This window comes from Elgaria multicarinata, chromosome 3, assembly GCF_023053635.1.
Source record: "Elgaria multicarinata webbii isolate HBS135686 ecotype San Diego chromosome 3, rElgMul1.1.pri, whole genome shotgun sequence".
NCBI classification, from domain to species: Eukaryota; Metazoa; Chordata; class Lepidosauria; order Squamata; family Anguidae; genus Elgaria; species Elgaria multicarinata.
In genome coordinates, this window is record NC_086173.1 from 16,321,886 (window position 1) to 16,348,975 (window position 27,090).

The 27,090-nt window shown below is 46.1% G+C and overlaps 1 protein-coding gene across 3 annotated transcripts; it reads right to left on the reverse strand.

Annotated features, from left to right (window-relative positions):
* Positions 1–304: 304 nt before the first annotated feature.
* Positions 305–27,045, reverse strand: PNCK (pregnancy up-regulated nonubiquitous CaM kinase). Of its 3 annotated transcripts, none has more exons than XM_063119387.1 (12): positions 26,924–27,045; positions 16,173–16,284; positions 13,859–13,990; positions 12,694–12,768; positions 11,306–11,444; positions 9,752–9,875; positions 8,828–8,903; positions 8,588–8,700; positions 6,834–6,912; positions 5,450–5,537; positions 4,216–4,334; positions 305–2,224 (listed from the first exon to the last, which is right to left on the reverse strand). In XM_063119387.1, the coding sequence occupies exons 2-11, from the start codon at positions 16,247–16,249 to the stop codon at positions 4,224–4,226; spliced, it is 1,014 nt and encodes a 337-aa protein (XP_062975457.1). In that variant the 5' UTR covers positions 16,250–16,284; positions 26,924–27,045; the 3' UTR covers positions 305–2,224; positions 4,216–4,223. The 3 variants fall into 3 exon arrangements, with proteins under 3 accessions (XP_062975457.1, XP_062975456.1, XP_062975455.1); XM_063119386.1 differs by lacking the exon at positions 26,924–27,045 and adding an exon at positions 26,451–26,470; XM_063119385.1 differs by lacking the exon at positions 26,924–27,045 and adding an exon at positions 26,295–26,387.
* Between the last annotated feature and the right edge of the window lie 45 nt (positions 27,046–27,090).

Consider the following 27,090-nt stretch of genomic DNA (forward strand, 5'->3'; position numbering starts at 1 on the left):
ATATTGTAGCTTAAAGCTCTTACTGCCAACGGAGAGGCATTTCAGCTCTTTAGAATCAGGAAAAACCATGCAAAAGCCAGGAAACCGTGAAACGATTGGCTATCAGGAGAAAGAGGGTGGAGCCAGAGGAAGACCTGTGGCCATTTGGGAAACGCTGTAAGGGCCATATTGGAACACCGGGCAGTTTGGATTTGCCCCACCCCCACTCAGCCCCCACGGAGGTTCAACAGCCCTGTTTTATAAGCTGGGGGTGGGAGAATTAAAGAATGCCACAGTCATGCCCAGCAACCATCCCCACACGGTATTACTGTTTCCATTTGTTTATTGACACATGTGGGGGAGGGGGAAGCATAAAGGAAACAACCCCCATCAGGCCCACGAGAACCACAAGAAAATCTCCAGCTCCGAGCAACACAGCAAAGCAAATGTTCAGTCCGACAGGAGGAAGAAAAATAAGGGCAGGTGGTGGAGGGTTTGGTATTCTGGGAAGGGCTACTGCCCTTCCCCAGCAAGGGCCTTTTTTGGAAGAGGGGGGGAAATACACGGGTTAGCCTACACCCTTCGTAGTACATCCCTGGGTTCCACTTCAGAGAAGCAAATCTCTTTCAGACTGGATGGTAGAACTGTCTTATATGGGTCAGTTCACTTCTACTATGGGGAGAGGTGTACAGTAGTGATGGCTCTGACATTAACTGAAGCAGAACAGCTAACCCAGCTTTCCCCAGCCAAATGCCTTCCAGAGGCGTTGGACTGCAACTCCCATCATTCCCAGTCCTACTGGCTGGGAATTATGGGAGTTTCAATCCAACACCTCTGGAGGCCAGTTGGGGAAGGCCAACCTAACCCATCCAGTCCAGGCCATCCCCTAATAAGCCTCTATTGGCTCTTTCATTCCCCTAGAATTCTGACAAGACCTTCTCTACGTCAGCTGAGCCATTACAATAAAACACCCAACCAACCCGAGGTAAAAATAGTTGCAGCCTCGTAAGAGCAGGTTCTTTCCCCAGAGTGTAGACCCAGCTTCACAACTCATATAATATACATATATACTAGCAAGTCAAATGCTGGAATGGACAATTGCTTCCCATGCCAAGAAGACGGGTCAATCTAAACTCTTTGCTGGCCCCACGTCTTGTTGACGAAGCAGACTTCAGAATTATATTTTTTGCTATTTTTATAAGCAGTGCATAAGTGTCTATGTCGAGAACTTTTCTTCCTTCAACTTACCCATACAAAACAAAGACCGTTTTTAAAATGGATGCAAAACTGCTCCAGGATTGGGGGCGGAGTGTGTGTGTGTGCGTGCGTGCGTGCGTGAGAGAGAGAGAGGGAGAGAGAGAGAGAGAGAGAGATTATGAGTACTAACTAATACATGTTTCCCACTGCTAACACTTTTCCTGGTTCAAATTGAACTACGCTGAAAAAAAGTAACGTATCCCCCCCCCCAAAATTGCACCGCAGGACAGAAAGAAAAGTAAGTTTAACTGGAGGGCAGCAGCAGTGCTCTCAAACCACTCCCACCACTCTTGAAAGGTTGCAATTGTCTTCACCTATGGGGAGTTTGGCAAAACCAAGCCAAATACCCCTTCTGAAACCCAAATCCCAAGGTTCCCAAAATGTCTACCCAACGGCACCTTGACCCTAACCCAGCTGTCACTAGCTATCTCACAGTCGGTACTCCACACGGCCTCTCAGCTCTGCGGATGGCTGCTTCTTCTGTATTCCAGATTCCATTCGTCCCATTTTGTTACTCCCAAAGGGAGGAGAAAGATAATCTCAGATCGATTTTGGAATTACCCCCAACAGGATAATTGAGAGGGGAAGGGACGTGTGTGTGTGTGTGTGTGTGTGTGTTCTAACCTTCCCACCACAACATTTCTCCCCGGATCCTCCAGCGCTTTTGCTGGCCTCTGCAGCTGACAAGGACGGAAGTGAGGTGAGTAACGCAGCAGGATTGTGACGGGTCCCACCAGCCTCAAGGGTGGGATTGAATTTTGGTCCAAGGCAGGGTAACTTTGGGCCCTGCTAAAAGCAGGCTGGACAGCTGTTGACTTGATTTAACTCCCGGATCCCCTCAGAGCAGAGATATCCCCAGACAGGGGAACAGGAAATGAAAGGACACTCCCACCCCTTGGGCGAGAATGCTGGCGCAGCGTCGTGGCTGTGAAGCCGCATGCAGGAGGGTAGCTCATGCAAAGGGCAGCGGCCCCGGCTCTTCGGGCACCTGTGGAGGGCAAGAAACGGGTTAAAGACAGGAGGTTGCTGTGGAAACAAGCCCAACCCTTGCGGAATTCCCATGGTAAACCAGCTCCACCTCCTGAGGCCCTGCTCCTGGGCAGGCCTCCTCAAATCCACTGAGCGTTGGCCAATTTCCCCTCCCACTGCCATTTGCCATGCCCATCTCTATACGCTGCCAGTGCCTCAGTCCCGGCTACCCTCTTTTCCTTGTGATGCTGTGCATGGGCAGTGCATGGGCAGCCAGGGCTGGGGTGTCAGCAGTCACCAGGAGCGACAGGTGCACGGGGCAGGGGACGGCCTGTAGGGTGAACCGGATCTCTCTGCACAATCCAGCTGAGCCACGTTGTCTTATAGCGGGGGGGGGGGACACGGGGCCCGCAGGGAACATGGGGCTCCTGCTAGCCCCCACAGCTGCCATGTCACTGAAATTCATAGCAGCGGCAGAACAACACAGCCATTTTCTGCAGCAAACCACTACAGAAGGATAAAATGGCCAAATTCAGCTTCTTTCAAGAAAATTGCTGGCAGTTTTTTTTTTTTTGCTGGTGCTGAATGTGGTGGCATGGCTCTTGGGCCACCCCCACCTAACAGGTCCTCTCCTATAACAGTTTACACTATGGCCACCACCATCACCGCTGCCTCATTTTCCCCTCTTGGGCTTTAACTCTGCCATCCACAGCCATAAATGCAATGCAGCAGGAAGCTGAAGAAACTACCTAGGGAGGCCTCTATCTCTTGGAACCCTGTTGCCTGGACGACCTTACAGGAGTCTTGTCAGACACCAACCGTAAATCCACACAGTAATTGCTCTAGTCTATCTTTCAGCAGGCCCTGCGCAGCATGGGCAGGTATCCACTGTATAACTGACCAGTGGATCTGCATTCATGAAAGCCACCAAAGGCTCCCTCAATCTAGGCTGCAATGGGTTCATTCACTGTATCCCTAAGTCCCAGAGAACATGGAAGCCTGCATACATGTGCCCACCAATATAAACGATGTGCATCTGAAAAACAAGGTTGACTATATATCTCAAGGGTGGGGAACATTAGGCCTGGGGTCCAAACCCAGCCCTCTGGGCTTCCCTAGGTTGCAACACCCCTTTTCCTGGCCACAACCCCTTTTCCCCCCAACCACCAATAATTTGTGGCTTTCCTAACTTTTGCACATTGTTTTTTCCCATTCTGAGAGGTTGAAATGCCTCTCCCAAGGCTTAGCTACTGGCAATAAGAGCTTTAAGCTAAAATAGCCTTGGTATCTTAGCCCCGCCCCCTTTTGTCTTTGGCCCCGCCCAGCACTGCAGCCCCTGAAAGCTTCTTCAGACCTCGGGCTGAAAGGGGTTCCCCACCCTAGCTAGATAGTAATGAAATATATGAATATGAATTGTGATTTAGATTTCACATTTTCCTTGCCCAGTTTTAGAAACCCACGAAAATAAGGGGCCAGTTCGGTATGTGTCCAAGGCTGTCCTTAACCAGTCTTTGGCTGGGAGATGGGAAGCAGGGTGTGGAACCAGAACACAAATAAATCTCCCTCCTGAAGACGTGGCCATCCTGATGCATATCTTCTGATGCTGTGCCCTGAACAGTAGCTTGAAAAAGCTTTTCCCTTTATCTCCATGCGGGGGGAAACTCTATCTGGTTACTTTCTGGATGACAAGCTGCTGTTAAAGGTACAAGGTCAGTAAAGATTATTATTATTATTTATTTATATAGCACCAGACCTGGCTTTTATAGTGCCAGTGTCCCGCCTTGTTCATGGTTTTTATAGGGTTCGAAAGAATGTGCTCTACCCGTAACCCTCCTATATTTTCCCAACATTTTCCCATCTCTTTTCTTACTGCGGAAAATCCATTAAGTAAGAGAAGACGGACTAGCAGCACAGTGCTTCGTGGTTGTTAGCTCTGGGACCCTTCCACCTGGAAGCACCCTGAGATCCCAGCGGTCCCGGCCTGGCAACGCGGCTCTCTGTCACACCCACCTCTCTGGTCACCATTTCCCATGCTGTCCTCCGGACGTAGCCTCTCCAATTTCTTCGCCCTCTGCACCAGGTCCCAGCTTGGTGATGTGGCGCAAGAAGGATGTGGCATTGATTGCTCGCTGCAAGGACAGATATGTGGATAAGGTTGCCAACTGGACGGAAAACTGCCTGTCCTGCTCTTGCGCCTTTTAGAGCAGCCTGAGCTGCAGAAATCAGCAAGTGAAAATGTTCAATGTGGCGGTAAGCATTTTCTCTGGTTAAACATCCACACATCAAACTGCTGTTAAAGGCTCATCTACAGAGGCCAGCTGTAAAGCTGACAAATCTAGGGTTTAACTGTTGTGATGGGAAAGTGGGAAAGTGAAGAAAGAAGGGAGATCAGGTCACTCTGGGTCAGGGAACTCCATACCAGCAAATAACCAAAAGACCCAAAGTTGGGATGAAGACACTGCATAAAGAAATGTAGCAGCTAAAGCTTTTCCTGGCATGAGGATGAAATAGAAATTAAGCAGGTGATCCTTTTCCTAAGTGTCAGTCCGCACAACAATTAAAGGTGCAGAAACTGAGCCAGTAAAAGAAGAAGTTGGCAGCCTTAACCATCACTCTCCCTTCCTGCCTTGCCCAATCTCATGGTTAGCAGAACAGTTGTTTATACCGAAAGGCAAACTTTATCCACTTGCCTAAAATGTGGATGATGCCCCCTAAAATGTGGATAAATTGAGCCAGGGGCTCAACACTACAATGTCAACGCTCCTTCTAACAGCAAACACAAGTGGTGAGTGCCAACAGAACAAGAGCCGAATAGTGACACCGAAAAATAAGAAGGAGGTGCCAGCCTGCTCAGGGGTACTCCAATGCTTGCACAAATACAAAAAAACCCACACATCTTAGGGGGGTAAGTATTCCGTGGTTCAGCCACAGAATACTGAGTGTCAGCTGGAAAAGAAGAACAGAAAAGGCAGCTGGGAGTGGGAGTTAAACGGAGTATCCTGGAGGGAAGGCAAGCCCTACTTGTACATTGTTACACGGAATGGAGTGTCTCATTCTCAGCAATAAGAGAATGGCCTAGAATGACAGTGGCTGGGTTTGTACAATCAGCTGATTATCCAAACCAGTCTCTTTCTCACCATCCATCCAGACTAGAGAATATGGGTAGACTTGAGCTCCAGTTCCACTCTCTTTAAAAGTTAGCACTGTAAAAAAAAAGGTGCAGCACTTAAACCTTCTCTCTTACCTTCCACTGGCTACGAGCAAAGTTCTTCTGAATCTGTTCACACACAGAGCCATGGATATCTTTGTCCAGAGCTGTATCCCCAGAGATCCTGAAATACACAAGAGGGAGGGGCAAGTCTTCTATTGCATTATTTTCTTCAGATGTGCACGTGGAAGCCTCAGTGCATTGGTGTGCCACCTGTGTTTAGCATGGCACACGTGTGAAGTGTGGAGGCACTGCAGACATTGACCAATGCGGAGTGGAGATGGAGGAGTGATCTTTGTCCTAAGTCAATTGTTAAGGTTTTTACTGTGCTATTTTGCCACATATTCCATCCCTGGTAAGATAGCTTTTAGAAACCAATCAAAGTATTTAACGTTAGATCTGCAGAAGGTGTCTGAGGATCCAGCAGAATACAGAGAGATGTGGAATCATTTGTGTTAACTTAGGGTGTCTTTGTGGAAAGGAGGACAGTGCTCCTGCGTCTTTAATAGTCGTATCGAAAAGGGAATTTCAGCAGGTGTCATTTGTACGCATGCAGCACCTGGTGAGATTCCCTCTTCATCACAACAGTTAAAGCTGCAGGAGCTATACTAGAGTGACCAGATACAAAAGAGGGCAGGGCTCCTGCAGCTTTACCTGTTGTGATGAAGAGGGAATCTCACCAGGTGCTGCATGCATACCAATGACACCTGCTGAAATTCCCTTTTCTATACAACTGTTAAAAATGCAGGAGCCCTGTCCTCCTTTCCATATGGTCACCCTAGTTAACTAGAAAACAAAGGCAGAGCAACTTAGAAATTCCCTTCCTCTTTCATGTTATGCACAAACAGGTCTAACAAAGCCTCAACATGAAAGAAAGAAAGAAAGAAAGAAAGAAAGAAAGAAAGAAAGAAAGAAAGAAAGAAAGAAAGAAAGCTTTGAGAAGGGAAATTTTGAGTAGAGAAACTGTAGGGTGAAGGGTGTGCTTAACCTCCCACCCCGACTCACATACAGAGAGAGAGAGAGAGAGAGTGAGTTTCTCCACCCCAGATTGTCTCAAGTGGTTCTTCCACCACCATTACATGGGTAAAAATAAGTTTTTAGTCCTTTGGATCAAAAGCCATGAGAAGGGGATAACTAGAGATGAGAAATAGGATTTAAGCAACCCCTCCTCACGGCTGCATCATGAAATTCCCTTTCCCAAAGTTGTTCATATAGTATGAAACATTATATTCAAAACATAGGCTGTTTGGATCATGAAATACAAACAAAATTTACTTGTACTTTTTCTAATGCAGCATATTTCTATATCTCCGCCACAAGGAGTATATGCTTTTCATAGTTAACATCGAACTCCCAGCAGGAGGCAAAGTTTTTTAAAAAAATTTCCCCTTCCCAACAAGAGCTCCACAAAAGGACTCACCAGGGATGCTGCAGGGCCTGTTCACAGGTGAATCGCTTCTCAGGGTCACGTTCTAGAAGGTGCCGGATAAAATCTTTGGCTGTGTGGAAACAAAGACACAAGCCTCACAGTTAAATCAAAGGGCGCGTTTCCCTGGTGACTGCAGACGACACAAGTGCTATCCTTGACATAGCTACACCCAGGGCCGGCGCCAGACTATATTGCGCCCTAAGCAGGCGCGTTCTGAAGCCTCCGCCCTGCCCCCCTGCTCGCTTGCTCACTCCTGCCCCCCCTCGCTTGCTCACCCGCCCGTTTGCTCACTCCCGCCCCCCTCACTCGCTTGCCCGCCCGCCCGCTCACCGCCCCCCTCCTCACCCAGCCAGCCAACCCGCCCGCTCGCTCGTTCACCGCCCCTTCTCACTCGCCCGCTCTCCGCTCCCCCCTCACTCGCCCACTCACCACCCGCTCACGCCCGCTCCCTCCCGCTCCCAGCTTTGAAGCCAGGACGCTGGGGTTGGGGAGTGGGGCGGAGGCTTTGAAGCGGCGTGCCTGGAAGTGGCTTCCTGGCGCGCCATACTGAAGCCTACGCCTCCAAATCCCAACTCCGCTGGGGTTGGGCGGCGGCCCGGGCGGCAGCTTTGGAACAGCGCTCCCGGAAGCCACTCTAGGAGAGCAGCTTCCGGGTGTGCTATTCGGCACCCTCGTTTGCTTGGCGCTCTAGGCCGCCGCCTGAGTTGCCTCTATGGCAGCGCCGGGCCTGGCTACACCAACTATCTTTTTCCCCAAACTGCCATTTTGTTGTTAAATGTGGCAGGATAGACAAATTGGGATGGGGGGAGATTAGTAATATACTGGTTGCAGCTGCTGAGAATTCAAAAAGCCATCTACTAGAAGAGAGGCCTAGTTCTCACTGGAATAGTAGACCCTGTGTCTGGATTTCAACTGCTTGAAGATGGCTGTTTAGGGGTCTCACAGAGCTGAATATGTATCCATACAAAATACTCTGTCCACACAGATAACTAGCATTTTACAAAGAAGTTTAACCAGCCTTCTTTCTGACATCTCACTATACATGTTGGAGTGGTTGTTGTTGCTACTTAGGACCATTCAGTCATATAAACTATCTCTAGGAAATAGCGCTCATGATAGTTTGCGGGTCCTTTATAGAATGCCATCCTCCTCCAGGGACTCTCCCACTCTTTGCAACCATTTCCCTGGGTTTGTTTGTTTTAGATCGAGGAAAGTTTGGTATTATTTAGAAATGGCGAAATGAAACTCTTGGGAATTGCGCAATTGTGCTATACTGCATCACCATCTAGTGGTTATGAAATGAAACATATAGAAAAAAGCATGTATAAAGAAGCCGATCTTAGTCCTGCAAAGAATCCGGGAGCAGAAGCCCCAGTAAACATGCGGGATAAAAGCTTCATGGGCCTTATGTAGAAATGCCCTGGTCTCCATACTCGGGGCTAATCTGTTTTAGGGTCATGGTTGTGATAGCGGGTGGAGCTCAAGCCAGTGGTGGGCAAAGCAGAGCCAAAGTGGGTGTGGCCAACCCTTTTTCTCATCCTCTTTCTGCCACACCTTCTCCCTCTCTCTCTGCATTCAGCAGGCTGCCAGGGGTGGGTCAAATTGCTCATGCGAGAAGTCTGAACTGATGGGTTGCGGAGGAGTTTTGAAATTAGGCTGGAGGTGCAGGTTGACGAAGAAAGTACTGCTGCCTCTAAACCTGAGTGGTTTTGAGAATCTGTTCCCATGCCCAGGCTTCTACTCACCCGAATCAGAGATGTCATCCCAGTACGGGGAGTCAAACTCATATTCAGCTTTCAGGATCTGGTTGAAAAGCTCAGAGTCGTTCTCATCGTAGAAGGGAGGGTAACCGCAAAGCCTGCAGCGTGGAGCAAAGGCGTCAATTCTCACACACGCCTGCAAAGACGGGCAGAGTGGCCTCTAAAGGCCGCTCCCGGGGGTAACAGGCCACAGGTTGTTCAGGGGAGGAGGGGAGATATACGCACAAGATGTAGGAGATGACGCCAAGCGCCCAGGAGTCCACAGATTTTCCATATGGCTTCTGCTCCAGGATCTCGGGGGCTGTGGAAGACACAACGGCCAAGCAGGAAAGGAAACCGGGGAGCTTCGTTGCAAACCCCCAAATCCAGTTCCACGTATCACAGCATAGTACACCGCCACAGGACACCCACCCACAATTCTCTCGGATGGTACTGCTGGTCATGTAGCCCCACCCCTCCTCTTAACCACACCCACTGAAGACCAGCCCATCTGTGGCTAAGCCCCCCTTTGCTCTAAAGCGACGTGCCTCTGAGTCCGTATAGAGTGCCGTTCCCTTTCTACTGAGCAACTGCAACCTTGTCCCTCCACACTGCTCATTAAGGAACAGGGCTTCCTTCCAGGACAGACAGTAGGGCTCCCACCCAGGTCTGAGACCTGGCACCCCTCTCTTTAGATTAAATTCAGCCCAACCTTCTCCTCTGCTGACAATACCTGAGAAGACAGCCCGCTGCTAAGCCTTATGTTGGTGGTGTACGCGGTGTGCATGTTTAGCACAAAGTATGCTCGACTCTGAATATACATCCACACCCTTGTATTGGACAATGTTACTGGGAAGCCTTTCAGTGCAACAATGCTCTATGTTTTAGGCTTTGTCCTCCCTTACCTCACCATCCCACCACAACCATGTCTATACTTCAGGGTTCAGAAGGAACTTCTTTTGTCTACATTTTCTTAGCCCTGGAAAGGTAGTAGCCAGCCAAGCCATTTCCCCCCAATTTGCCTTAATTACATTCAAGGAGACTAAAAGAAGTAGGTTCTCCCCTCTGCCACTTACTTGAGGAGGGTTGTTATAAGAGAAGCACCACCCATCTTACCTGCCTGCCTCCCCCGCCTACAATGTGGTCATCCTTCACCAGTCTCACACTCACCCACATAGCCAGGGGTGCCACAAGCTGTGGACATGATCCCATCAGCCTCAATCTTGGACAACCCAAAGTCTGTAATCATAATTTTGGCATCTTCAAATGGAGTGGCATACAGAAGGTTTTCAGGCTGTTGGGGGAGCCAAACAGAATGGATTTACCCACATCATATATATTTTTCTTCTTAGATTTCTCCTACCCACCGCACCCCATTTTTCAGTGCAATACAAACAGTAAACACTTCCCCCATCCTGCCCTGAGTGGGGTTTCCTGGGCCACGTTGATCCTGGTTAGGCCTCAAGTCAGAAAGGCTTCATCACGATTGGGCAACACAGGAACGAGCTTAGCTATTCAAACCTTTACACCTCCAACACTTATCTTACGAGATGTTCAGATATCTCTATCATCCTGGCATCCTACACGCCCTGTATAAATTCTCTTGCTGTATAAACCACAGCCTGAGATCTATGTTAGATGGTTTGACAGATGTCAAGGTTGCTTTCCCATGAGAAAGCTTCAGTTTAGATTATAACTCCATATTCCATGTAATCCTCAGTATCTCAAACCAAGCTATACAGGATTTGTTGGTCTTAGTTAAGTCTGTCACTGCCTGTGCTATCTGATAATGATCTGAGGCCTTCAGCGCATCTGGGCTGAATTTCTTAGCAATATTATGTTTAAGTTCTAGATGTTGCCAGGCTGCTATAGGAGGTGAGCTCCACCCTTACTTTCATATCTTCATCATGCTAGCATGTGATAAAGAGATGTAACGCAGGATCTGGCTTTTATACCTAGGATATATATTGGTGTAATATTTTCCAAGCATTTGTAGCTGACTTTATGGAATGACAGTCGTCTACTTGCTCCCTCTTATAGTTCTAAATTCAGCCAGGTGACCATAATCTGGAAAACAGGGGTGGTGCTATACAGATAGGCACCTGGATTACAGATGTTGGATTTTCAGAGAGGGATTTCATGTTTATCTCAGTAAGTGAGTGTTCCAACCATCTGTGTGCTGAGTTTTGGTGACTGGGGGAGAATAAATGCTTTTCTAGTTTTAGGGTAGCCTTCCCCAAACTGGGGCTGTCCAGATGTGTGGATAGATGATTAAGAACATAAGAGGAGCCCTGCTGGATCAGACTAAAGGTCCATCTAGTTGGTCCACACAGTGGCCAACCAGTTGTTGACTAGGAATCTAAGAGCATGACACGAATGCCATAGCACACACTCACCCACATTCCCCAGCAACTGGTGTATATAGGCTTACTGCCTCTGCTGCTGGAGGTAGCACATAGCTATCAGGACTAGTAACCCTTGATACCCTTCGACTCCAGGAGTTGTAGTCCAACATACCTGGAGAGCACTAAGCTGTAGTCTAAAACATCTTGAAAGCCCCTGGTGGCCTGCTCCTGCTTTCTTCTTAATATCCTAAACCTAGGGTTCTCCGAGCAAAGCATCAGAGCACCTTCTCCTCAAGGTCATTGTCTGTGGACTTCACTCCTTCACTTATCGTGACAGAGGACACCCCCCAAATCATGCCTGTGCCCTTTGCGCTCTCACCTTGAGATCCCGATGAACGATGCCCAGATCATGCAGGTAGTTCACGGCCTCCAACACCTGCCGGATGAGCTGGCTGGCGTCCTTTTCCGTGTAGTAGCCCCGCTCAATGATGCGGTCAAAGAGCTCCCCTCCTGTCACTCTGCAGGCCGGAGACAGCTGGCTTACATCCTGAAGCTGCCTCAGCCCCCAGACTAACCCAACAGTTAGACAGGACCCTTTTTCTCAAACTGGAAAGAGAAGCCAGGGGTCCTAATAGCCACCTCATATGGATGGCACCATTATGCAGTTCACTCACTAGGGCCAGATCTACACCAAGCAGGATACGACACTTTGAAAACAGCTTGAAAACTGTCTAGGGCGTGTGTCCTGGGCCCCAACAGTTGTCACTACTGTTATAAATCGTTTTAAAACAGCAGTGTAGATCCTGCCTAGATGGCACTGGACTTCGTTGCATCTGGCGGAATTAGGGATTTCTTGCCTGTTGTTCTATTCTTGCTGAAGAGAGGTGATGAAATTCTTGCCTAGCTCCCTGACTGGTGGACCCTCTAAGCTTTCCTTGATACAGCCCTAAAAATTCTCTTTCTTTTTTTTAAATATAATTTTATTAGGATTCCAATATATATATATACAAACAAACATACAAAATACAATAAACTTTTTTCAGCCAGAAATTATAGCAAAATTACTTTCTTTTCAAGCTTCAGCTTTTATTCCTTTACCCTGTTCCCTCCCCCAGCCCTGTCCATCTCACATAGATTGCCCCACTTTTCTTTCTAGGATGTATATCATTTTTCCTTATCTCTTCCGTTTTATTTTGTGTTATTTTATATTGTTTTACAGCCCTACTTCTTTTCAGGAGTCCCAGAGAGTCCTATAAGCTTCTGCCAAAGTTGTTCTATTCTTTTCTCGTAAAAATTCTCTTTCTTTTGCTGAGTTGCCTGACCTTCCCAGATAGTAAGAGCAAAGCCTGGTTTAAATTGATTTAATGGTGATCCCAATTAGCTGGGATCCTCCAACTGGAGGATCTGTAGAAGTGCCTCTCTTCCTCCAGATCCTTCCTTTTGCATGAAGCATTTAGCACTCACCCCAACCATGACAAGGCCTAAGTATCGGTAGCTCCATTTGCTCCCTCTGCCCTTTCATCTCCCATTCTTCCCTTCTTGCCTCCCCTACTGTTTAGACTGTAAGCTCATTGGATGCAGGGACCTATCCTTATTTTTATGTATTTTTTGCTTAGCACCATGCACGCAGTTGTGCTGTACAAGACAAACTGATGCATGGGCAGTTCCGAGTCTTCCCAGAAAGGACTAACCATTTCCAAAGAGCAATCCCCCACCCCAGACCTGAAACGCAGGATCAGATCCGATGCACGAGGGGCTGCTACTCACAGCTGCATGGCCAGGTACAGATGAGTGGGGCTCTCGTAAATGTCCTCCAGAGCCACAATGTTCTCATGCTGAATCCTGCAACACCAGCGAGATTAACAGAAATTAAGAGAGGGAGGAACGGAGCGCAGTCAAAAATTCCTGGGCTCTGAAAGAGGCTCGTGTGGTGTAAAGGTTGGACTAGTACAAGACTGAGAGCCAGTGTGGTGTAAAGGTTGGACTAGTACTGGGGAGACGCAGGATCACGTCCACACTCAGCCATGAAGCTCAGTAGTTCGGGTCAGTCACTAACCTACCTCCAGGGCCAGCCCTATCCTTAAGCAAGGGAGGTGCTTGCACCAGGCAGCAGAAGCCGGGGAGGGGGCAGGAAGCAAGGCATTAGAGGACAGAACTGTGTGTACCACATGTCCCGCTTACTGCCCTCATGTGCAATGGAGGATGCTGCCCCATAGCCAGTGTCGAAGTCAGATTCAGCTGCCAATCCAGTTGGCTTCTGTACATGGGGTGGGAAGGGGTGCCATGTTGTCCTTTGCCGCAGGCAGCAAAATGTCGTGAGCCAGCCCTGCCTGCCCCCTAGGGTTGTGGTGAGGAGGTAATGGGGAGAACCTGTACAACACCCTAAGCGCCTTGGAGGAAGGGTAGGATATAAATGTAATAAATAAGACTGCAGGATGCCAAATCCACTACCTTTCCCTCTAAAGGAGACCCCCTTGTGCTCCCGCTTCAACCCCAGGTGACTTATCTGTGTATAATTGTGTATAATTGCTAAAAAGAAAACTGGAAAGACATCAGTGTGTGTGTGTGTGTGTGTGTGTGTGTGTGTGTGTGTGTGTAAACTACTACATGCTCTGGCTCAAAAGAGGAAGATTTTGCCCCCCAATCCCAGATCTGCAACCGGGTGACCTGATGCTTGCATGACAAGCTATACCTGCTGCAATTCCCTCTTCTACTATGCAACCACAGGAGCCCCATCCCCTTTTGCAGCTAATCTGTGAGGACTGAACTCTGATGATTCGGGTCTTCTGTACATGCTGGGTACATTTAACAAAAACAACAACATTTGAACCAAGCGGAGCCCTGATATTGAAAAGAAGTTCTGGGACAGAGCCCTGGGACTCATTTTAGACTCTGAAAAAAGGAACACAAACACATAGATACAATGACTCACTTTTTGAGTACAGCAATTTCATTCTCCACGGCTGCTTCCTTTCCCCGCAGGGCTTTCTTAGGAATACATTTAAGGGCTACAAGGCGCTGGGATCCATGCTCCTGTGCCAAGACTACCTCTGAAAAGGCTCCTCTGTCAGAGAAAGGCAGCAGAAGGGTCAAGGAGGGAGTAGATGAACACACACATGCATTCACATACCTACACACGCATATTGGATACTAGAATTTCACTAAAGATACAGGCTGCCATTATGGCCCATTAGACAAATCCTAAAAAAACAGTTGCAGTAGCAAGTTAAAACACAATCCTCTGCATGCTTATTCAGAGGTGAGTCCCAGTGAGTTCAGTGGGGCTTACTTCCAGGAAAGTGGGTGCAGAATTGCAGCCCAATTAGCCTTTGAGCTGCATGAAATTCCTTTCTCAGGCTGGATGTTAAGCAAGAAGTGGGAGGGACAAGAGGAAAAGATTATGTTGCCTAGGGTGACCATATGAAAAGGAGGACAGGGCTCCTGTATCTTTAACAGTTGCATAGAAAGGGGAATTTCAGCAGGTGTCATTTGTATATATGGAGAACCTGGTGAAATTCCCTCTTCATCACAACAGTTAAAGCTGCAGGAGCCCTGCCCTCTTTTCAATCTGGTCACTCTAGTATAGCTCCTGTAGCTTTAACTGTGGTGATGAAGAGGGAATTTCACCAGGTTCTCCATATACACAAATTACACCTGCTGAAATTCCCTTTTCTATGCAACTGTTAAAGATACAGGAGCCCTGTCCTCCTTTTCATATGGTCACCCTAATGTTGCCACTAGTAAAGCGTTTGCAATGTGTGGCATTCTTGACATGATGATATTTCTGGAAGCTCTTTGCAAACCAATAACAAGAGTTTGTGCCCAGCGCAAAAGATCTTGGGACAAATGAACAAAGGCCAGAAAAGCCAGCCATTAAAATGTCTTTATTTAATACAAAAAAAAATCAATTGGGTGGGGGGGAGATAGGATGGATGATCCAACTGTTACCAAAATGCAAAAATAGCTCAACTTTCTGAGATTTACTACAAGTGCTCATGGAAGGCAGGAGCTCCCTGATTTCCATTCCTGTTCTATCCACACTCCACCTTAGAGCTGATTCACACATGCCTAGGCACGCCTTGATGATCCTTAGCTATAAACATGTGAGTTCTCTCCAACACAAAGTATTTAAACTGCCATCAGGTGACAATGCATGTGCATGCCAGATGAGGCCCATTTGCATACGTCAGGCGTGATCGCTTGCTGCTACAGAGAAAAGAGCTGACAAAGGCACATGTGTGAATCTCTATTTATGCTTCAGCAGAAGTTTCGGGGGAGTCGTACTCCGGCGTACCATCACACAACCCAGGTTCCATGCCCCTCCTGACACCGCCATCCAATTCTACTCCACCTGCCTGCCCTTTTCCCAGTTAAAAGAACAAAACATTTGTGGGCTCAGTTTGGAAAGGGTTAACTCCTCCGTAGCCCCCCCCTCCCCAAACTCCCTGGGCTCCTGGTCTATTATTGTCCCACGCACACACACGTCAGACATGTCTGGGAGCCCCCCTCAGCCAATGGGATGCCAGCATGCAAATGAAGCGAAGCAGGCTGCAGCATTCCTGGGGTCTCTCTGCAGAAGATGCACCCTGCAGAGCAGCACGTTCAACTGCTGGTGCAGCAGGAGCAGGGGGGGGGACACACACGGGGTGGGGGGGCTGGGTTGAGAAAAGCAGAGGGAATCCAGGCTGAGGTTGGCAGATTCGGGGGTCACGTTGCTACACCTGTCACCCTGGAAAAGCGTTTTATGTTAATGCAGCCTTCCTGGGACTCCAGATATGTTCCAACTACAACTCCCATCATCCCCAACCAGGTCATTGAGGAGGTTGGGAGCTGCAGTCAGGCACATCAGGAGGGCAACCGGTCGGGGAAGGTTGCATGCAGTTTTTAACCAGTTGCCCATTGCCTAATATTCAAGTGGTTCTCGGTGGGAGGGCGGGGGAGAAATCACAGTTTGGCCTTATTACAGGAGTCCCGTCAGATTGAATTTGGTTTAGAGATGAGGTTGGAAGGAGGGAGGGAGGGAGGAAGAGAGAGAGAGAGATGTTAAGGTGGAAGGAGAAACAGGAAAGCAGTTCAGGCTGCAGAAGAGAAGCACTGACAGAGGTAGGGTAACCCAGAGCATGGAGAGCAAAGGAGCTTTTGTAATCAAAGGATGGAGGGGAGGGGAGACTCAGGACCCAAGCAGGACCCACAGGGCAAACAGTGCCCACACAGGTCTCTTGCCGTGCTTTTTTCCGTTCACTCACGCGCCCAGCTTCTCCTTGATGTCATAGACACTGGTGATGTCCTCAACCTTTTTCTTCCAGCCTTTCCCGAGCGGCATCGTGGACAGCAGTGAGCAGGGCAGTGCAGAAAGAGCTGGGGACAGAAATGTTGGGAGGAGGAGAAAAATGTCACACATGCACATACACACACACATTCACAAGGGTCATGGAGATGGGGTCAGCCCATTCCCACGGTTCAAAGAACCAGAAACTTCCTGCTTGTGCCTCTCTGTGTCACAAGATACCGAACAATCATCAAAATTTAGGGTTCCACACAGGCCTGGACTACGAGATTTTGGAGCCTGAAGTGAAAAATCCAAACAGTAACACACACACATGCACACTAATATGAGGATACAAAACATCAGGCCGTTTGTTCTTCTGTTCAAGCATTCATGAAATGAATGAGACAGGAGGATTTCCAGATGGTATTGTGGCTCCTGGATCAGATCCAGCTGTCTCCCCATTAGGGTGGCCACATATGAATCACCAAAACAAGAGGAAATGCGTCACAAAAAATAGGACAAAAGAGGGTGCCAATTTGTATAAAATTTGCATGTGCTGATTTACATATAAATAGATGCCAATTTTAAAATAATTATTACTTACGTAGAAATTCAGTTCATTTCACCGTACTACTTTGAGCAGGTGAACTGTGTTCCTGCCAATTCAATCTGCTTCCTAGGTGCTCACTATGGACAGACATCAGTTCTGATGGGGGTTTTTTTGTCTTTAAACTGGAGTCAGCCCTTCAAAGAGAGGCCCCCTTCAAATAGAGAAAAGAGCCCTTCAAATAGAGGAGTGTCCTCTGTAAAAAAGGACAGGTGGCCACCCTATAACCCATTCTGCTCAAAATTCTTAATGTAATGACATCTCAAAATCCAGTGCTTGAGGTGGCTGTCCCAGTTCTCCTGGGCTAAGGCCACCTCTGTTCACAACCATCTTGGTTAGCTTTGCAAGTCTTTCCATGAAGTGACCAGAAACGGCCACCCCTGGGCTCTTTGCCATTGCAGCTGCTGTCCCCAGAAGCTGCAGTCCATGGAGGCCTCATTCTCCATTAGGGCCACAACAACCAATTACAACCAAGCTGCTTTGGCCTTAGAGCAAAACTGATGGCTGGTATAAAAGAAACAGTGGGCAGTCAGAGAAACCATCATAACCCAAGAAGTTATTTTCAAGGGGTCAGCTCTGGAACATGTGAATAACAGAGTGCCTCTGACCATTTGCAGAATGGATTTTGTCCCTTACAAACCAACATGCTCAATATCAGAGCTTTGTGTCAGAGGATGTGTGGCTTCCAGACTCCCTAGATCCCTCCCACCTGCTCCAGGAGCACCATTTTCAGACATGCACACAGACATATGCTTATTCATCTGAACACCTATTTCTCTGGAAAACCCAAAGCTCTACATTAGGGACCAGCAAAAAAGGCCAAACGTTGCTCTCTAGGGATGGAACCTGGCCCTTCAGTTGTCAACACAGAGGCGAAAGATCGGGACGGAGGGAGGAGAAGCTGCAGAAATGGCCATTGCATGCGGGCTACTGTGAAAGGATTTAGGTCTTGGCCTTGTGTCCCTCAAAAGACTTATGTCTTCTCAAAGTGGTCAACTTGAAAGCCCAGAACGCTGCATGCAAGACTCCGTTATAAACAATAGACAACACAATCCTAGGCATACCTGAGAACAAAGGCCTAATCTATACCAGATTATATTTTATATAATCTGGTATATAAGAGGCAGGAGCCACACTACTGCTTTATTTATTTATTACATTTTTATACCACCCAATAGCTGAAGTTCTCTGGGCGGTCCACAAAAATTAAAACCATGAAAAGCATAATAAAAAAACCAACAATCTAAAAACACAAATACAAAATACAATATAAAACCACAACCAGGATAAAACCACACAGCAGAAATTGATATAGATTAAAATACGGAAATTAAAACAGCAAAGTTTAAATTTAAGTTAAATTAGGTGTTAAAATACTGAGAAAATAAAAAGGTCTTCAGCTAAGTGAACCTCTCTGGTGAGCTCATTCCACAGCCAGGGTGCCACAGCAGAGAAAGCCCTCCTCCTAGTAGCCACCTGCCTCACTTCCTTTGGCAGGGGCTCGCGGAGAAGGACCCCTGTGGATGATCTTAAGGTCCGGGCAGGTACATATGGGAGGAGGCGTTCCTTCAAATAACCTGGCCCCAAGCCATTTAGGGCTTTGAATGTTAGTACTGGTACTGGTACTGAAGTGCACTGACAACTGTTGAGGCCCATTGACACATACCATACACCACTTTCATACCACTTTCATAGTGCTATATCCTGCTTAGGCCTAAGTCCCAAAGGCACAAATCTCTTCCCTTAAATTAACCCTTAAAAAGGTGACTGGCAACATTGTGAGAAAACAAACAAAACCACAACATGGGTTCTTAAAACCACAACATGGGTTCAACATCTAAGGTCCTCCTCCGGGTGCCTACTCTGAGAGAGGCTCGGAGTGTGGCAACGAGGGACAGGGCCTTTTCGGTGGAGGCCCCCAGGCTATGGAAGATCTCCCTGACGAGGCTCACCTGGCACCACGCTGCTATCTTTCCAGCGCCAGGTTAAGACTTTCCTCTTTGCCCAGGCATATGGCGACACATCTTAATCACCCACGTTTAGTTTTTTAACGGTTTTTAATGCTTTGTGTGTATGTTCTATTTTAAAATTTTAAATTTTGTATACTTGTTTTTATCTCAATTTTAGAATTTCTGTAAACCGCCCAGAGAGCTCTGGCTATGGGGGTGGTATATAAGTGTAATAAATAATAATAATAAATAATTAAAATACACTTCTTTTTAGATTTTATAAACCTATATTGAATCCTGCATCCCCCGTCTTTACACAGACATATTGAAATCAGGTGCCTGTACCTCTCCTTTAATACACTAAGCAGTGGGCGATGCATGTGTTATATACAAGGGCACAGGTTCCCAAACTTTCGGTTCTAAAGGTACACCAATAGAATTCTGCCATTGGGATTCATTTCAGGTATGGTCATGTAGCAGCAGCAGCAACAAAAAAAGATGGGCATTTGGCCTTGAAAAGCTCACCATCAGAACGTCTCTCCTCGCTGCCCACATCCCTGTGTATCAACATGCCACAACCAGCTAGGACTGCCAACTTTTAGTTCCTGCAGTCATCAGCAAGCAGTCATGTTTATCTGTATCCTGTGAAATATTTTGCTTACTGATTTGTACAGATCTAGCTACTGTTAAAAGACACAGGAGCAGACAGAGTTTTTTATGTGTTTGTTTCTGGTCTGTTCAGCCCCCTATTCTAAAGTTCCAAATGAGAGAGAGAAAAAGTACTGTATAAATGTAGTACTTTGACTTCCTTCCCACCGCCCTCCACCAGCACTAACATATATAAATGTGTATGCATAAAAAAGGAGGAATAATGTTGTGTATGCTAACAACAGCTACAATTGTGTATATTATATATACAAATGTATTGTGGTATACACAACATAATATCCCAGATATACACAAAAGAGAAAGATAATAGTACAGAGGCAATTTATGCATTTGGACACAATCCTATGCATGTTGTTTAGTCAGAAAAAAGACTTGCAACTCCCAGCATTCTCCAGCCAGCCATACTGGGAATTGGAGGACTTTTTCCTGTCTAAACATGCATAGGATTGTGCCCTTAATGTTTAACAGTGGCTTGCTGTTTACGCATAAGACAGGAAAGGAAATAATTATCAGGAGATATGGTTTCCTATCCTTTTATTATTTTCCAGAATAAGAGAGGTTGGAATCAGGGTCAAAACCTGCACAATCCCCATCAAAATGAATGGGAGCTGGATGAGAACTTGCATCGGAATGTGGAACAGAAAAAAACATGAAAAACTGGCCTGGCCAGGTATATTAAAACACTTGTCTGTAGTTTCCAGTGGAAAGAAATAGGTTTTCAAGCAACAAGAAAAAAACGATATTCCACACTTTTGTATTATATCTGTCTTTTGTGATTGTGTGTGTATTTGGGTATATAACACGTCAATCACTTTCCCAGGTATAGACCTGTGCGATAGCTAAGATCATCAGAGGAGTCCTTGCTGGCTGAACTGCAACCTGCAGGTTGCCAACTGACTGCACCTGGAAATGGACCTTCTTTGCGATGTACCATCGCCATTTGAAATGCCCCCCAACCCCGTATTCAGGAGATACCAAGTCTGGCATATTTTAGTCATCAGTTAAAGACCCATCCCTGAAGTATTGTGCTGCCCAGTTATTTTAGTACTTAGCATGTTTTTAGTTTTGGTTTTAAATATTTTAAACAATTTAACTGATGAGTTTTTCTATTTATTATTATGTATTTTAATTTTTTGTTTTATAAACCACAAGAAAGAAGTCTTGCAACCTTAAGAGATATTTTTAGATATGGTAAACAGTATATAAATTGTAATAATAATAATAACAACAACAACAACAATAATAAATAATGAAGGTGTACATAATGGAATGACTGAGCATATACATTTGATAACTGGCACCAACTTTGTTGTGTGTGTTTTTTTTTACAGAGTCTGACCACTAGTTAGGGCACAGATGGTCTGGGGATAATATACCAAGTCTCCAAACCACTGTCTGAAGAATGGAAAGGCCCCCCAAAATACAGAACATTGCAGAAATGGTTAAAGCTCATGTATAAAATATGTGTTATCTTCTCTCTCCTTCTCTCTCTCTCTCTCTCTCTCTTTTGGTACTTATTTTTCTTAGTTCTAAGGGGGGGGAAGAAAATTGGCACCTCTACTGGAAGATTTAATATTTGTGTAACCTGCCCTGAGACCTAGAAATAGGGAGGGGCATATGTATGTGATGTGGCCAAGGAGACCACATCACGTCAGTCCTTTTCCAACTTCACTGGCTGCCAGTCCAGGTCTGATACAAAGTGCTGGTATTAACATTTAAAGCCCTAAACGGCTTGGGGCCAGGCTATCTGAAGGAATGCTTCCTCCCATATGTACCTGCCGGGACCCTAAGGTCATCCTCAGGAGTCCTTCTCCGTGAGCCCCTGCCAAAGGAAGTGAAGCAGGTGGCTACCAGGAGGAGGGCCTTCTCTGCTGTGGCACCTCGGCTGTGGAATGAGCTCCCTAAGTAGGTTCACCCGGCATCTACACTATATTCTTTCAGACGCCAGGTGAAGACCTTTTTATTCTCTCAGCATTTTAACAGTCTATACACTTAATTTTAACTTTGCTGTTTTAAATTTGTATTTCTGCACTGCTGCTGATTTTATCCTGGTTGTGCTTTTATATTGTATTTTATATCATGTTTTTATACTGTTTGTTTTATACTTCGAATGGTTTTAATTTTTGTGAACCACCCAGGGAGCTTCTGCTACTGGGCAGTATAAAAATGCAATAAATACATAAATACATAATGTACATAAACAAATAAGGTTTGTAAGGACATAAAAAGCCCATTAAGAATAAAAAAAAAACCCATTGTCCCTGCAAATCTCAATCCATCCATATACATTTGGGATTGCACAGAAGCTTGATCAGGGCCAATCCAATTCCATTTCAATGCTAGAAGATGTTAATTCGGATGACATTAATTCTACTTATATTGCTCACCTACACTCCAGTGAGAGGTTTTCCTATGCAAAACCCACTAGCAGTCTTCCCGAACTGTGTGTTGGCCTGCAATCCCCGTCATCCACAGAAAGCACAGTATCTGCTGGCTGGGGATGATGGGAGTTGTTGGCCAACACATCTGGAGGGTGCCAGGTTGGAGGAGGCTGTTCGCAAGCTTGGTTCATGAGACAAATCTTGCTCACCCAAAATCTAGTTGGACTGGAAGTTGAATCTCACTTCAACACTGGTGACAGAACAGCATTCTCCGCTGCACCTGAGGGCAGCAGGCTAGCTTAGGGGCAGGGTGGATAAAAATCAATGGTTTTTTTAAAAAAAAAATTAAATCAGATTTTTTTTATTTAAATCAGATTTTTTAAATTTAAATAGGATTTTTTAAATTTAAATTGATTTTTTTAACAAAATGCTTTTTGAGGAAAAATCTATCTAAAGATAGTTTTATATTTAAGATACATCATAGTCCAAAGGTTATTCATCATGAAATAAGGATTAGTTTTTACTTACGTAGCATGAGGCTGTTTAAATTTTTTGGTAAATGAATTCCATTAATCCATTCATAATGTCATGCTCTGCCAGAGGTTTCTGTAAGATTATTTTTCTCCTTCCAATAAAGTACAGCAGAAAAGTTGTCCAAATATGAATGATTAACCTATTAAACTGGAAATAGTTCACCTCGCAATAATTTCATCATTATCTATGATGTGTTTCTAATAGTATAACCAAATCAGTATTTTTTATATATAACTGTAAAACTGATCTGAAAAGTTGCTATTCTAAAAATGAAACCTTCATCTGGTTGTAAATATTAAGATTATACCAGCAAGAATGAGTCTTTGGTAACTCTGAGTTGTGTAAAATATAGCGAGGAAGAGTGCACTTTTTTTGCGGGGGGGGGGGAGTCAAATGATTAAATCGAGTCTTTCTGAGTAGTGATTTAAATCATGATCTAAACTGATTTAAATAAAATCCACCCAGCTTAGGGGGTGCACAGCATACACAGCTCTCTCCTCCAGCAGAGGGGAATGGTTAGGGAGCTGCCACTGCCATTGCCCCCTCCGCAGCATCTTCCGCCTGAAGCAGTTGCCTCACTCCACCTAATAGTGCCTGCTCAAAATGCCTGTTCAAAGAGGACAATTTTTATCAGTAAAATGCTTGGGGTGGGGGGTTGTTGAGATTAAAACACCCTACCTCCAGCACCATGGCCCTGATCCAGACTACCATCCCACAACTGCTTTTCAACTGCTTTTGAAAGCAGCAGGAGAAACGATCACACATATCTCCTGCCACCTCATCTATTTGTCCATGACTGTCATCAAGAGAGGCAAGAGACAACCCACATCCTTGAGGGCTTCGCTTTTACTTTCCCCCACAGAAGTGAAGAAAAAAGCTGCACTTGGGGGAACGGAGGGAGTGTTGCAATGAGGACAAAACTTGGTTTTCACCCCTGACAGAGAGTAGCCTGACTTTGATCAAGCAGGAGATGAAATGTGTCATGCACTGGTTCTCCCGTTCGGGGTTCCTCCCGATCTCACAACGCAACTGGCATAATTCAGAAAAAGCAAAGGCTCTGAATTATTATGAAATGTCTTCTACTATTACTACTGAACCACTTTGGTGCATTGCACTCAAAGGTGGTGCCCACTCATTGCCTGGGTATATTTATCACCTATGGAATGTATTATTATTATTATTATTATTATTATTATTTATATAGCACCATCAGTGTACATGGTGCTGTACAGAGTAAAACAGTAAATAGCAAGACCCTGCCACATAGGCTTACAATCTAATAAAATCATAATAAAACAATAAGGAGGGGAAGAGAATGCAAACAGGTACAGGGTAGAGTGTTCATATATATCTATATACATAGACACACTCACATAATGGTGAGAGAGAAATAAAACTGTATGTGGCTAATTTTGTACCTCAGATGGTCAGTGTGCATGAGTGACTGGCAGTAGATATATGTTGACCCCTCGGTAGTACCTTGAGAGAGGCCATGTGGCCTCCTCAGTTGCCCATCCAGAGGAGTGGAGAAAAGTACTATCCACAACAAAAGCTTTTGTTGCCCGGTCAGTAGAGAATATGGGTTGAGGCCTCAGCCTACCAGCCCTTTGGAAAATAGCCCACTAGGCTACTAGTTGCTGACCAGAAGGTTTAATAATGAGGCTACTTACTTATTTATTTATTTATTATCCACTTATTTACTTGCAACCTTTGTACCTTTCTTCAAGTTGCTCAGGGCAACATAACGGAGTCCTTCTTACCCCTTTTTTATCGTCACAAGCCTGTGAGGAAATAGCTTGCCCAAAACCACCTTCAAGATTCATGGCAGGTGTTCTTCCCCCTCAAAGTCCAGCATTCCCCAACCTGGTACCTTCCAGATGGTTGTTTTTTTAAATTGCATCTCCCAGCATTCCTGACCATTGGCCATGCTGGCCGGGGCTGATGATGACTGAAATTCAAAACATACAGAGGGCACCAGGTGAGGGAAGGCTGCTCTATCTCCTCCGCATCCCACCAATGCAATATATATGCTATGTTGGGACAAGGGAGAGGGCTTTCTCTGTTGTGGCACCCCGACTGCGGAATGCCCTCCCCTTGGAGGCCTGATTGGCGCCAACATTGATTGCATTTTGACACCAAGTAAAAACATGGCTTTTTAACAAAGCCTTTGATGGTTAAACACACTGGCACATTGTTTTAACTGCTTTTAAATTATATATTGTTTTAACTTGGATCATGGTTTAATTTGTTTTTAACTGTGCATATTTATTGTTTTATACTATATGTTTTTATCTGTATGCCTCTCGGAGATCTTAATGATATAGGGCGGGTTATAAATGTTTTAAATAAATAAATAATAATAAATATCCATTACACTACATAATACTGGTGTTGTCGTCATTATAAACCTTTGAACTCAATTACCTGTTGGTTGTGTGGTTGGCTGTGACTGAATGTGTATTGTTCACAGACAGTACCTATGTGAGAGGACCAGTGTGTCATATAGCTGGGGCGGGGTGGGGGGTGGGAGTGAATTCAGCTGGTCTTGTTTCTTTTTATGAATGGTGATGTTATGTGCTAGGGAAATGTAATATTTATTCCTTTGGTATGAAGGCTGCTTGGATACTGGGCAACTGTGTGTGAATACATACAATCTGTGAAATACACAACATTGTGTGTCATTTATAGAGATGTAGTTTGTTTGTATGCTGTGTGACATGTCAATGCGTTGAGAGTGTGTGGAATGAGGAGCTGTATGTGAAAATTATAATGCAGCAGCAATATTTGATGAATGCAGATGCGCTAGCATCTACTGCAGAAATAAGACTGCATGTATGTCTGTCCATTTATGCCATTTCAAAAATGTACCAGTATGGATGTGTATTGTATGTACATTTGAATACGTGGTGTAAATAGTAAGTTTCTGCATGCAACAGAAAAGTGGAAGTGTCTGTGTACAGTCTTGTTTTGTGGCAATACGACCTGATGCTGCATAGATAGATATGGTGGCATGAGTGATATAAATAGGCATGAATGGGGAAGAATGAAGGCATGAGAAGGGGGGCATGTGTGGAGGGAAAATTTGCAGATGGATGGATGATTTGGAATAAACAGAAGGGTGAGAGTTGGGGCAGAAAGAGGGGTAGATTTAAGATGATGGAGGATTAGCTAAAGGAGGGAGGCATGATTTTCTAAAAAATAGGAGATGAAGATAAGCATGTAGTCATTGTAACGGGAAAGGGGACAAACCATGTGGGAAGTCAAGAAAATGGCTGGAGAAACTGATGGATGGACAGAGAGGATTCAGAGTAATGGAAGGGTATGGAACCAGAAAAGAATATATGGATGGATTGATACAAGCTCAGACTGATAAAGCAAGCAGAAACTCATGAAGCTAGTAGAGAAAAGGCATAGCATGAGATCCGCTTCAGAAGCACAACGCGCAAGCCCAGCGTGCACTCAGCAACAACAAACGGATTAATTAAATATTATAGATTTGCACACCCTCTTCACCCGATGATGTATCCATCCACCTGTTTGGATGGACAGCAAAGAAGAATGATTTGTAGTCCTTCCACAGATCCAAAACACAACAGGAAGACACCCCACCTTTGTGGACAGAAAATGAAATACCCATTATTTACCCCCAGCGAATTAGAGGTACACATTATTTGGCCATCAACAACCAGGTTTCTCGGCTGGATCGAACTCACAGGTCCACAGAAACTTAATTGGCAGCGCAATCCTGAAGCATTTTACTCCGAAGTCTCATTGAACTCAATGTCACTTACTTCCTAGCAAGCGTGTTTAGGATTGCAGCCCCGCTCACTTTCCCGTCTTCACACCCCACCCCACCCCACCCCCCGGAATGATTGCTCTGTCTTGCACGCATGCACATACCCAAGTTTTTTTTTTAGCACATACATAAACATCAGCCTCCAATAGGGCTCTTTGATTACCGTGTGAACGCGACACACCGCCTTCTCTTATGGACGAGGAAGCTCCCTGCTATGAGCATAAACACAGCAGCACCAGGCAACCGCAGGGCTGTGAAACACCGCTCGCTCGCTCTCACACACACACCGCCCCGCTTTTCCCAGCCCAGGCGCCCCTACCTCTCCAAGTTTCACCCCCCTCATCCACCACCGCCGCCGCCGCCACTACCCAGCGTGCTTCCTTCACTGCAATCCGGATTCGTTTACATTCCTCGGGCGTCCGCATCCTGCGCGGTTCCCAGTTTGCTGGTGGTGATGCATGCGAGTCGCGGGGTGGGGTGAGTGGGTCGTGTGTATGTGCGTGCCTGCACGCGTGTGTCTGTGTGTTGATGTCCGCGTGGGCACACGCAGGCAGGGGACTACAACGAGGAGCCCCACTTCGCCTACTCACCCCCCTGCCCCCACACATCTCCCCATACCCTGCTCTCCCCCAGCACCGCCTCCTTCCCTTTCCTACCTGCTGCTGCTGCTGCTACTGCTGACGGTCCTGAGCACCCTCCGGAGTTAGCCCATGCTAGAGGCAGGGAGCCCCCTCCCCATCCGCAAGCCCCCTCCTTTCAAGCCAGTCAATCAGCCAGACCAGCCCAACCCACCCCTCCACGCCTGGCGCGCTGGCTTGCTCCACCCGCCTCATCCGTCTCCCTTTAAAGCATCTCTACGGCCCTGCCTTGTAAGGAAATAACAGGCAGACATGTGGTCTCTCAAGAACGGCCGGAAATCAACCCAAGAGAGACACTAGCTCTGGAGTATCCAGAGCTGC

Coding starts and splice junctions, on each gene's coding strand:
- PNCK (XM_063119387.1), bottom strand. CDS start 16,249: ATGCCGCTCGGGAAAGGCTGGAAGAAAAAGGTTGAGGACATCACCAGT. Junction 12,769..13,858: donor GAAATTGCTGTACTCAAAAA/GTGAGTCATTGT, acceptor CTGGTGTTGCAG/GATTCAGCATGAGAACATTG. Junction 9,876..11,305: donor TCGTTCATCGGGATCTCAAG/GTGAGAGCGCAA, acceptor CTCCCCCAACAG/CCTGAAAACCTTCTGTATGC.